General features: G+C 38.9%; 1 protein-coding gene across 1 annotated transcript; it reads left to right on the forward strand.

Moving 5' to 3' along the window:
* The first annotated feature begins 9 nt into the window (after positions 1-9).
* Positions 10-10,187, forward strand: ADAT2 (adenosine deaminase tRNA specific 2). The gene is made up of 6 exons (XM_050316873.1): positions 10-140; positions 300-404; positions 6,388-6,538; positions 7,100-7,206; positions 8,875-8,947; positions 9,070-10,187. Exons 1-6 carry the CDS (start codon positions 63-65, stop codon positions 9,108-9,110), a joined length of 555 nt encoding a protein of 184 aa, XP_050172830.1. The 5' UTR covers positions 10-62; the 3' UTR covers positions 9,111-10,187.
* Positions 10,188-11,104: the final 917 nt, after the last annotated feature.

The following is an 11,104-nucleotide window of genomic DNA, read 5'->3' on the forward strand; positions in this document are numbered from 1 at the left end:
GAAGGGGCGGTGGCGGCGGCGGCACCGCCCGCGGTGCCCCGGAAAGACCGCCCGGGCCCGGCATGGCGGAGCAGGGAACGGGGCAAGGAGAGGCAGGAGAGGCGGCCACGCTGGCCTGGATGGACCAGGCTCTCGACGTGGTCAGTGCGGCGGGGGGCTCGCTCTGTCCGGGCAGCGGGGAGGGGGCGGGAGAGGGGGGTCCGGCGAAAGCCCGTCCGTGCCTCCCGCCGCGGTAACGCGGTCCTGTGCCCCCCGTGTGTCTGTCTGCATGTCTGTCTGTCTGTCTGTCTGTCCCGCAGGCTAAAGAGGCGCTGGAGAAAGGGGAGGTTCCCGTGGGCTGCCTGCTGGTGTACGACGGCGAGGTCATAGGCAGGGGTAGGAACGAGGTCAACGAGACGAAGAACGTGAGTTGGGGTCCCCCCGGGGACGCCGCGTCTTGGGCACTGTGCTGCCCTGCCCTGCCCTGCCCTGCCCTGCCCTTCCCTTGTCCCGTTACTGAGTCTCAGACGTGCTCTCCGGAGGCCTTTAAAGTCACCTGGGGGTTAAGAGTGAGAAAAGAGTGACCCGTGCAGCCTTTTCTGCTGAACTTCTTTCCGTAGACGCTCCAGAAGCAGTTCATTTTGTTAGTGGACTAGTGTTTTCATGTGATGTGGTACGGCTGTTTGAAAAGTACCGAACTCTAAATTGGAAATCCACCTTTCTTGCTTTTCTAGGAAAAATTCCGTACAAATAAAGCAGTAAGTAATGAAGATGCAGAGGAAGACAAGCAGTTGGGAAGTTGTGTAGACTTACAGAATACGTAGAGTAGCCAAATGTCACATTCAGTTTACAAAAATTGTTTCTTTTGAAAAAATTCTGCTTTCTAAAATATATTGCCTGTAAATTTTAGATGTGTTGCAACTGTAACCATCAAATTAGATCCCATCCATGCTGATAGACCCATTAAAGCCAACAGGGATTTTGTACAACTGGAAGTTTTGTATAAATGAATCTGATTGCAGGATCTGGCTGTAATTTATATTAGATGTCTCAAATATGAAAATATAAAGTGAAAATTAGTCTTTGAAGCTCAAAAAAGTAGCAGTAAGGATGAATCATTATACTAATTTGTGATACAGGCCAATTGTATTAAGATGATTCTAATACTTCTTAAGAAAGCCAGATGACAGAGAAGGTAGGTTCTCGTGTTGCATCGTTGTAAACGCTGTGGGAAGCAGACACTTGGTGGGAAAAATCATACCTGAGATATTAATACTGTTTAAAAATCATATGTTAATAGACAGAACGTAACTGACAAGACTGATAACAAAATCATAATCAACTTAAAAACATCAGGAAACTTTCAGGCTTTTTTGGTATCAGGATGGTCTGAATACATACTAAATACATACTGAATACATATTGAATACATACTAAAATGCAAGTAGCCTGATTTTAAAAGACTCAGCTGCATTTTGGAAACAGTTGTCTGTTAATATCTTTGAAAGCCAAGCCTTTATTGAACTGCTGTTTAGCTCAAGTTTCAGTTCTTTTGTGGCTTTATTTTCATAAATGCTTATATTATAGTGACTGGAAATGCTGGGTACTTAGTGCTTCTAAATTTTTTATCAGATACTTAATTGCTCCATATAGTCTAAAAGAAAATGTAAGCTTGAAAGTAATACTTGCTAGGAAATGTGAATGCAGAAAATTGTTTTCAGTTTTCTCCTAACGGTTTCTGGCATTATTTAGGGACAATCCTTGGGAAAAAAACAACCCTCTTGAACCATTGAGGCAGTTCCAGCAGACATCATAAATGTCAAGGTTTGTTTTAAAACTAATTTCTTGTCCCACCTTTTATTGAAGGACTTCTCCAGAACATCATTCCTCAGATGGGTAAAAAACATCTGATTTCCAGTTTTAAACTTTTTATGTTCTGTTTATAGCTCTCTGTTCTTGTGCCAGCATCATCCATTATTTTACATAGCTTGGATGTATTTAAAGTCTTATTCTCTTTTGGCTTTTGTTTTTCCCAAGCCAACTGTTTAATTTCCTTTCAGAAGACAGGCTTTCTTTCTGTGTTCATTCTAATAATTCTTTTATATAGCCATTCCAGCTTTGATTCATCTTTCTTGAATTCACTTAACCAGAACTCTATACTTTATTCCAGATGGAGTTTCTCTTGTGCTTTGTTTGATGAGAATAATACCTCCCATTCTCCCTGGAAGAAAGTCCACCCATCTTTTCCAGAGCTTCTTTGATCTGTTATGTTGCTGTTTTGTTATTCTTCATTTGTTACTTTGAATCTTTCTTTACTCCTATCCAGAAGACTATTCAGCTCTTGAGTGACATCTGACCCTGTCACTTCTCGTGAAGTCTCTCATCATTTGAAAGACGTCACATAGTCAGCTGTAGGTGTTTTTCCGGTTAATGCCAATGTCACAGCTGAAAACATTTAAGCAAAACTATCTTTGAGTGTCTTTGCTAATTAGTTCCCTCTGGACAAATATTTTCCCTGTCAATGCAACATCTCTTCTTGCTCACCTTACCTTTCTTGCACTAGGCTGTTTTCTCCAAACTCGCAGTAATTTCACAGGTTGTACCAGATGCATTGTAGAAGTGCAGAGAGAGGAGACTGGTGTTTCTCTTGCCAACTAGATCAATTTAGTGTCAGGCTATCTTACTGGTTTTTTTTTGTTTGTTTCATTTGCCTTTTATAAGGATTAGTTTGTTAAAAGTTTGTTATCTTGCCTGTTTTACTGTTGAGTCTCTCCTGGATATCCAGGTGTCAGGACTGTGCATCCTTCTTATTTTTCAATACAGTGACTCTGTTTGCTTTGACAGGTTTCAGCCATGCAATACTCTCCCTTGATGTATTAAAGCATTGCTATGATACTGGCAGCCTCATGCACAAGTTCCTGAGCATTTTTTGATGGCAGTGCTTTATCAACTTGGGGGTTTGCTCCTCATCCTTCTTCCATGCCCTAGGCCATTGCTTAATTTTAAACACCTAATTCTGTATCTCATACACTGTAATTTGTGCTTTCATACTCTTATTTTGCCTTCTGACCACATTCTCTGCATCATTTTTATTGAAAAAGCAAATTATTCATTTTGTTTTGTAGTACTACTATAATTGTATTCGAGTCTCATCTCAAGGTCACTGTGTAGTAGTGCTAACTCCTTTTTGACATGTTTTCTGTCGAGGTATTTTTATTCCTCTCAAGTGATTTTTCCTTTAGCCTTTTCTTTCTGACCTCCAAAATGTAGCTTTTGTATTGACTTTTTGTAACTTATTGAAAACTTTCTTCCCGATTTTAAAAAATGATCATTTATCCAGTTAGCTCTGCAGTCCTTCCCTACAATTCTGCCCTTGCCTATTTCAAAATAGTTAGGCATGCCATTACTTGTCTTCCTTGGGCAATAGTGCAACAAATGCCTGTGTAAGACGTTGGTTTTCAACAGCCTGACGATTCATTCACAAGCTTGTGCCAGTACTGTGTTCCCTCTGGCAGCTCCCACACTTGCTTGTTCACAGTCTTGCCTCAGACCAATCTGAAAATTTTCTTCCTCATAGCATATGTGACCCTTCCCAGCTAGAAACGTTTTTTTAGCATCTTTATTCCCATGTGTGACGCAGTCAAACACTTCCCAGTAAAATGCTCTCTGTTTTAGGTCCTTAGCCAATAAAAAAGGCTATCTAGTCATAGCTTAGTACAAAATAAAATCCTAAGACAGATCTAGAAGGTGTTTTTTTCCCATATTTTGTCTTTAAGGGGGATCTTCAACAGATGTGTGAGGAAGGAGCTCAAGAAACAAGAAGAGAGTAGTGTAAACCTTCCCCTTGCATATCCTTTCCCCTTCTGAAAGTGAATAGCTTTGGGACTTCCAGAGCCCAAGACTGTATCTGGATCATTGTTTCTGATAGCTGTCTGTGCACATATCCTCCATGAATTTGTCTAAACCTTTCTTGAACTCATTTATGTTTTTGGCTTCCCTAGCTTCCTGTGGCAGCGAGTTTCACAATTTAATTAGGTGCTTTGTGAAAGAGTACTTCCTTTTGTTTGTTTTATATCTGCTGCCTGATAATTTCATTGGGTGCCCGCTTGTTATGAGAAGTAATACATCACAATTATAACTGTGATTTTCCACATTTTTCTTGATTTTTTTTTTTTTTTTAAAAAAACCTCTATTGTGATCCTCTTAACTGTCAAAACTAATTACTGTATCTGGTGAGTTAAGAGCCACAGTCTAATTAGTCTCTAAACAGAGATTGTTCTGTAACTTGGATAATCCTTTCGCACTGTGAGTTAAATTTGTCCTGGTGTTCCCATGTCTTTGTGATGTGAGATGACGAAACCAGGGTGTATTACTTAAAATCTGGGTGCACTGGGATGTAATAATGTTCTATCTTAGGGTAATCTCTTTTGTGGAGCTGTCTTGTATTTCTGCTGAAGCTGATACGCCCTGCAGCATGGCTTTTCTTAACTTGTACTCCCAAGATCAGCAGAGGCCTGAAAGCTGCTAGGTGTATGCAGTATAAAACAGAGTCTATGAGGACAGAGGCATGTTTCCCTCTGGTAAAGAAGGCTTATTGCTTACAGACTTTCAGCTGGTGCTTAGGAGGCAAAAAGCCAATGTGGTGTTCATGTCTCTTTTGATCTGACGGGCACAAAAATAGATAAGCCACCACTTACACATTTGAGTTACAGTAGCAGCGGTAGTTCTGAGGCATCTTCTGGAGGGCATTGTGCTCTGTGTCTCCATAAAGTGTGTACACCGAGATTTCAGCTGATGTGATCTCATTTATTCAACTAGGGAACCTTCATGGCAACATTTCACTAGTAGGTCTGGAAGGATCATGTCTGCGTATTGATTCAGATCCGTGTTCTTACTCTGAGTGGGTTCATTACTATGTTAGTTCAAATTACAAGTGCACTCCCAGAATAAATTTCTTGTGTCTGCTTACTGTTTGTGCTTCCTGCTTTGGTTTGTGTCTCCGAGATGGCAAGCTGCCTTCCTGGCAGATGAAATTATGCTGAAAAGATGCACTGGGGGAGCATCCCTAATACACTCCAGCTGTTGCCACAAATACACTGTCCGTGGGACTAAACTGGATCTAGGCCAGGGTGAACTTCCCTGAATTGGTGCTGAATCCTCAGCACTCTTTTGCTGCAGAGATACACTCCTCTTGCACTGCACTATTTGCTAATATAGGCATAGGCAGCATAGATCTCTGTAGGAGTTTTAAGACATTTTTAAATGGTATTAAACTTAGCAGTAAGTCACAAGTATTTTGCCATTTATTGTAGAGCATCTCACTGTTATCACCACAGATCTTCACAGTGCTAAAACATTAACCCAAGTTCACGTATTGAGGGGAAGTTATCTAAGGTGAAGCAGAGATACAAGTATAATTGGGATTGATTAAATATTAGTCTACTGCGTGTGTCAAAAACATCCTTTTTTTCAGGATAGAAAAAAATAAGGAAAATACTATCAGTCTTAATTCAAATAAGCATCAGACTCTGTAACTGGAGAGTCCCTTTATAACTATTACTTTTTGGTATTTTTGCTGTGACATTTGATTGGCATAACACAGTGCTGCAGACATTCCAGAGCAATACTGGGACATTACTAATTGTTTTTGTCTCTCTGCAATTAAAGTCGACACTTCTGTTTATTTTTTTGTGCCACAGGTACTGAGATACTAATCAATCAGTTATCTTGGATTAAAAAAGAGAAATTAATATTATTCTGCACTTTTGCAATCAGGCATATGCTGCGATCCCTCTCTATTACTTGAGGGACTTCCTGCACAGGTATGTATTCCCAGGCAGCAATAAACCTGATGCAAACTGAAAATGCTGTGTCTACACAGCATGCCAAGCAGTTCCAGAAACATGCTGAAGTTACTGCATGTTCACAGTGCATTCATTCCATGAGGGCACAGTAACACTGTCAGAGGGAGGAAAAGGTACCAGCTAGGAGCACTTTTCTAACATTTCCAGAGAAAGGAATCCAGTCTGCATTTTTGCTCTTGGAAACACAGTGGCTATGGGCTAGATCAGTTGTTCTAGTGGGCTTTGTGCGTCCCTTAAGCTTCAAGTAGAGCTTTCACGTCTTGCCTTACTATGCTGACATGACTGGGAGAGGAGAACTTCTGAGCAGCTTACTCTGCCTAGGAACAGGTAGAAGAAAAAACCGGTTAGCACTTGTGGATCTTATTGGACGCTAGAGATTGAGGTTGAGGTTGGATATGTTCTTTCTTGAGCTGAGTATTTCTTCTGCAGCTTGGGCAGCATGAAATGTCTTGTGCAACTTGAATCAGCGAAGAGCATTTCATTGCTTCTATAACAAAAGTGAATAAATGCAAACTTTAAGAAAATTTTTATTTTTATCTCCTAGGCTACTCGACATGCAGAAATGGTAGCGATCGATCAGGTCCTTGACTGGTGCAAGCAACACAACAGAGATTACACGGAAGTGTTTCCACAGTTGGTACTGTATGTAACTGTGGAGCCCTGTATCATGTGTGCAGCTGCTGTGCGCTTGATGAGTATCCTTTCATGCTTATTCACGCTGGGAAACCGTATGTAAGGCATTACTCTTTTGGCAGTGAGCCCACAGAGAAGGGCTTGACACTGCCAGGGAAAGCCAAAAGGGCTGGTCTGAGAGTCTGCACCCACCTCCATTTACTGCGTGGTGAGTAGCGAGAGACTCAGGAATGAAAGAAAAATGGTGCAATTATGACAAACAACTACTTCTCTTGGAGATTAAAAATACGTTTTAGAGATATCTATTAGTAGGTAAAATGAGCTAAGGTCAGTTCAGTGTTCAGTTTTTAATGTAATGATCGGTAAACCATGTCTTTTTATGCTTCTGCTTTGCGATTCATGCTTCTCCCCCTTTCTGGGGAAGGCTGGATGTGCATCTTCAGCAATACATCTTACATTACTCAGAAGTAAGTTCTGATTTTATGAGGGAGGAATTGCAACTCAAACTAATTTAGTTTGAAAAGTACAAGCACATCTTAGTGAAATTTAATGACTACTTAAATCAGGCTACTGTACTTCCTACTTGCTTTTCACTTTAACTTAATACCTTGACTCATTCCCATAAATTCCACGGGTCGTATATGGCTGTCGAAATGAGCGATTTGGAGGCTGTGGCTCAGTTTTGAGCATCTCGTCTGACGATATGGTGAACACAGGAGAGCCATTTGAAGTAAGCTGTGAAATGTTTCCCTTTGTTTTTCAACTAGGTTGCTGTGTCTGGCTTTGTTACCAGGCTTTGAGAACGTTATGCATCACTTTAAGAGGACTCAGACGGAAGATGATCGGAGTCAAGTAAACTTGACTTAATAAGAAAATAACGTAAAAAACATTAGGACCCTAAGTAAAACAAAATCAAGGAAAAGCCTGATGACAGTCTTAAATCATTAAAAAGAATGTATCAAAGGGAAAGGGAATTATATTCATGGAACAAGGTAAGAATTAAATAATCTAAAATACGTGTAATACTTAGAACAGTAAGTGTAGGCTGCAGGAAGAGATGAGGGAAAATTGTTTTAAAGTGCAGAATGTATAAACACATAATCAATAAAGATCAAGTAACAGCAACTTATCGAGTTACTGTTTTTTAGCTGAGCCACTGGAAGTGATTGTATTTTTGCTTACAGTTTGTCTATATATGAGGTAAAATGCATTAGCTTAGACTTACTTCATATAGTTCAAATGCCAGAATAAATCTGGACTGCATAAGAAGCGAAGTAGATTTAGTTTAGGTATCAGGAAACTTTCTGAACAGTAAGTATACTGGAGAACTGGAACAGTCTGGGAAGAAGGAGGCATCTTTGTCATGTAAGAAAGGCTGGACACGCATTCAGTGGACATATAGTATACATAAGTCTAGATGCTTTACAGCATTGTAGTACTATACCTTCATACCCACACATACATATAGAGAGTATTTATAGCATTATCTTTATTACAGTTGTTGATGATCCTGCCTTATACAATGATACCGACCAGGGTTCTTGGAGTTCTTTTCCACACTTCATATTTATAATTTAATAAATGCAAAAACAAGTAACATATTTCAGCATTTTAAGTAAGCACTGAAGACTCAGGACTCAAAAGAATTTCATTCAGACAGACAATACTGTTTGGCACTCCAGTGTACACATATTAGGCGTCTTTACGTCAGGGTGTTAGTGAGACCAGCATCTGAGTTAATTTGTATAGTCAGTACTGGAAGAGTGTTCATTGGCATGTGGTATTTAATTTTTTTATATGTTCAGAAGAAAGAAAGGAGAAGGTTCTTGCTGCTATGAATCCTTCCTTTGTTTCTGTAGGCAACTGCAGTGGAATGTACGGGAGTAGCTAATTATTTTCTGTGCGGGTGAAGATTCGTTTAGTGTGAATGACATTTAAATGCGTTGTCATTAGTCTTCATGTCCTGGAAAAGTATTTTGGAGGGACCAAAAAGGACTGAGACATGACTATTTGGAATGAAAAATAGGTGTGTGGATAAATGTTTTCTGGCAGGAATCTCATCTACAAATACCTAGCTGTATGTCTCTTATTTCCAAGTGCTTGAGGAGTATAGGAAGTATGTTTGAAATACATTAATAAGAAAGAAATTGTAGGTTGCATAACCATTTTACATAAGTTACTAAGAAAGTTTGTTTTAGGGAAATTATTTACTAAGCCTCAACGTAGTATTTTTCAAACATATTAGGTATTTAACCTGAAAAGGAGGTTTTTGATCTCCTTTGTTGGGATCAGTTGACAGTACAGTTGCTTAAAATTACTGTGTACTTAAGGCATTATTGTGAAGTATGGAATATGTTATTCTCAGATACGCTCACTAACATCATTCTAATTTGAACAGTGCACCTCTGGCTATCGTGCCGAAGAAGCGGTGGAGTTGTTAAGAGCTTTCTACAGACAGGAAAATCCCAATGGTAGGTTTTACATTAATTTTGTGTCCATTTTGATCCCAACCTAATTTAAAAAGGATGATGGCACTGGTATTAATGTAATTCACTTCTGATGATTTTTCTCCCTTTCTGTTTCCTCTTGGCAGCACCAAAATCAAAAGTACGGAAAAAGGATCGTCGTAAGTAGCCATACACAGGAGGAAGAAAGAAACTTACCAAGAAATTACACATGAAGGTTTCTTCAGCGTCCTTGTTTAAAATGTACAGTTCAATCAAACTATGTCTGATTTTCTGTACAGAGTTTTTACTGATAGGATACTTACTACTTGTTCCTGTGTCTCTATGTATGTGATTTCTTGTTATCATAATGATCGAGAAAAAGAATAAATGGCTGTTTTTTAGAAAGAGGAAAATTTGTGGTTCACGTTGACTTGTTTACAGACAGATGGATCCATTAAAATGATGGCATTTTGTACAGAACGTTTGTTTAGACAAGTAAGTAAATCTCTTGGAAGGTTATATTTGTAAGTCCTTTACAGTCCATGTGTGTGTATTGAATCAAAAGGCATATAAAGGAATTATACAGTCCTTAAAGACTTGAGATAAGACCATTGTAAATGTTTCTTCATTGTTTTTTACCCCCACTCTAGCACAAGCCAGATTTTCAGACATAATTTCTGTAAGTCACATACATACCTGTGTAGACAGGTATATATGGATGATCACATGTCTCTGTGTGTGCTGCTGCTTAATAAGGGTAAGCAAACATCATTTGGCTGCACAGCATCTTCATACCAAGTTGTGGAGAAACTCTCTACAACTCTCTTTAGACTATCCACTCTGCTTGTGAATATTAGTTGAAGAAATGCTTTATTTTTAACTATCCACTAAGAAGTTGAAGCTGTTGTCAGCTACTAAATTATAGTAACTGAGACAGGCAGATACCAATGAAAACCAGGAAACTGGTAATAGCATGAATAAAAAATATTTAAGATGTTTATCTTTTCGTAGTGTTGGTTGGCTTTGTCATTTCCGTGTACGTTCCTTAGCAATGCAGTAATTTATAATCCAGAAGAGGGCCTTCAAGTTCCACTAATGAATTAAGAATACAAGTACAGATCAATCTTGATTTTATACCTCTTAGTGGATAATTAAGCATGAAACTGTTTGTAGTTTATTTGACTGTTATTCAGAAATTTGAGAAATGCCCTAGCGTTTATTTTTGCAAAAGACTGGCTAAAATTTTATTATTATAAAAAGTGAATACAATTAAACCTTTTAAATATTTCAAATAAATACTTTCAAAAGCTTTTTTAAAAAAGTATCAAAAGCATTACTTTGTCACTATTATTCCTAATAACTTAAAATTTGTATTTTGTGTATTTACTTATTGTTTACAAAGTGACATGGTGAAAGAAATGTTTTTACCATAGTAGCTATTTCCAGAGTTTAGAAATAATATTCCTTTAACTTAAGCCCTTTAACAGACCTCGGTGGCCTATCCTATTCTCCTGACTACTACTTACAGCTCTCTTTGAGTCTTTCCCTTTCCATAAACAAAATAAGTTATGAGTGCGTTTGTAGATTTCATCTGCTTCAGAACTCCGAGGCCTCATGAACCAGACAGCTAAGCTGGAAAAACTATTTAGGAAAAGACCATTTTTAATGACTGTGATGGCATAGTTGGAAAGAAGTGGGCACGCCTGTGGTTGCAGTATTTGGCTGTGATAGAAGACAGCAGTTTATCTATACAGATACATACATTCAGTTCTGAACTGGACCCTAATTTGCTTATACCTTCAAGTTACTGAAGTCCAAATTAAAGGAAGGCATTAGACTTGTGGCTTGTTACTGACAATCAGTGACAGTAGGAATTGGAGCCTTCATACTGTTTTAGACTAGGACCTAAATCTCAACACTTCTGCGGAGGGGCTAAGAACACTTTCTTTTCCCACTGCCTTCTTTCAAAGAAGGATGTTGTTAGCATTTGGATAGTGTTGACAGGATAGGAGCCATGTGAATAAGTAGATTGCTGGTAGTACGACAAAACACACTTTAAAAGCTGTGTCCAATTTTTCAACCCTTAAATTGGGACAGATTTTTTTTTTTTGTAATAGCAGTCAGTGGTAACCTGTGACTTAAAAAACCAGTTCAAGTCTTGCACAAAGCCAAAAGAGACTG

This window comes from Myiozetetes cayanensis, unplaced genomic scaffold, assembly GCF_022539395.1.
Source record: "Myiozetetes cayanensis isolate MyiCay16 unplaced genomic scaffold, myiCay2020 scf2-11, whole genome shotgun sequence".
Lineage (NCBI taxonomy): Eukaryota > Metazoa > Chordata > Aves > Passeriformes > Tyrannidae > Myiozetetes > Myiozetetes cayanensis.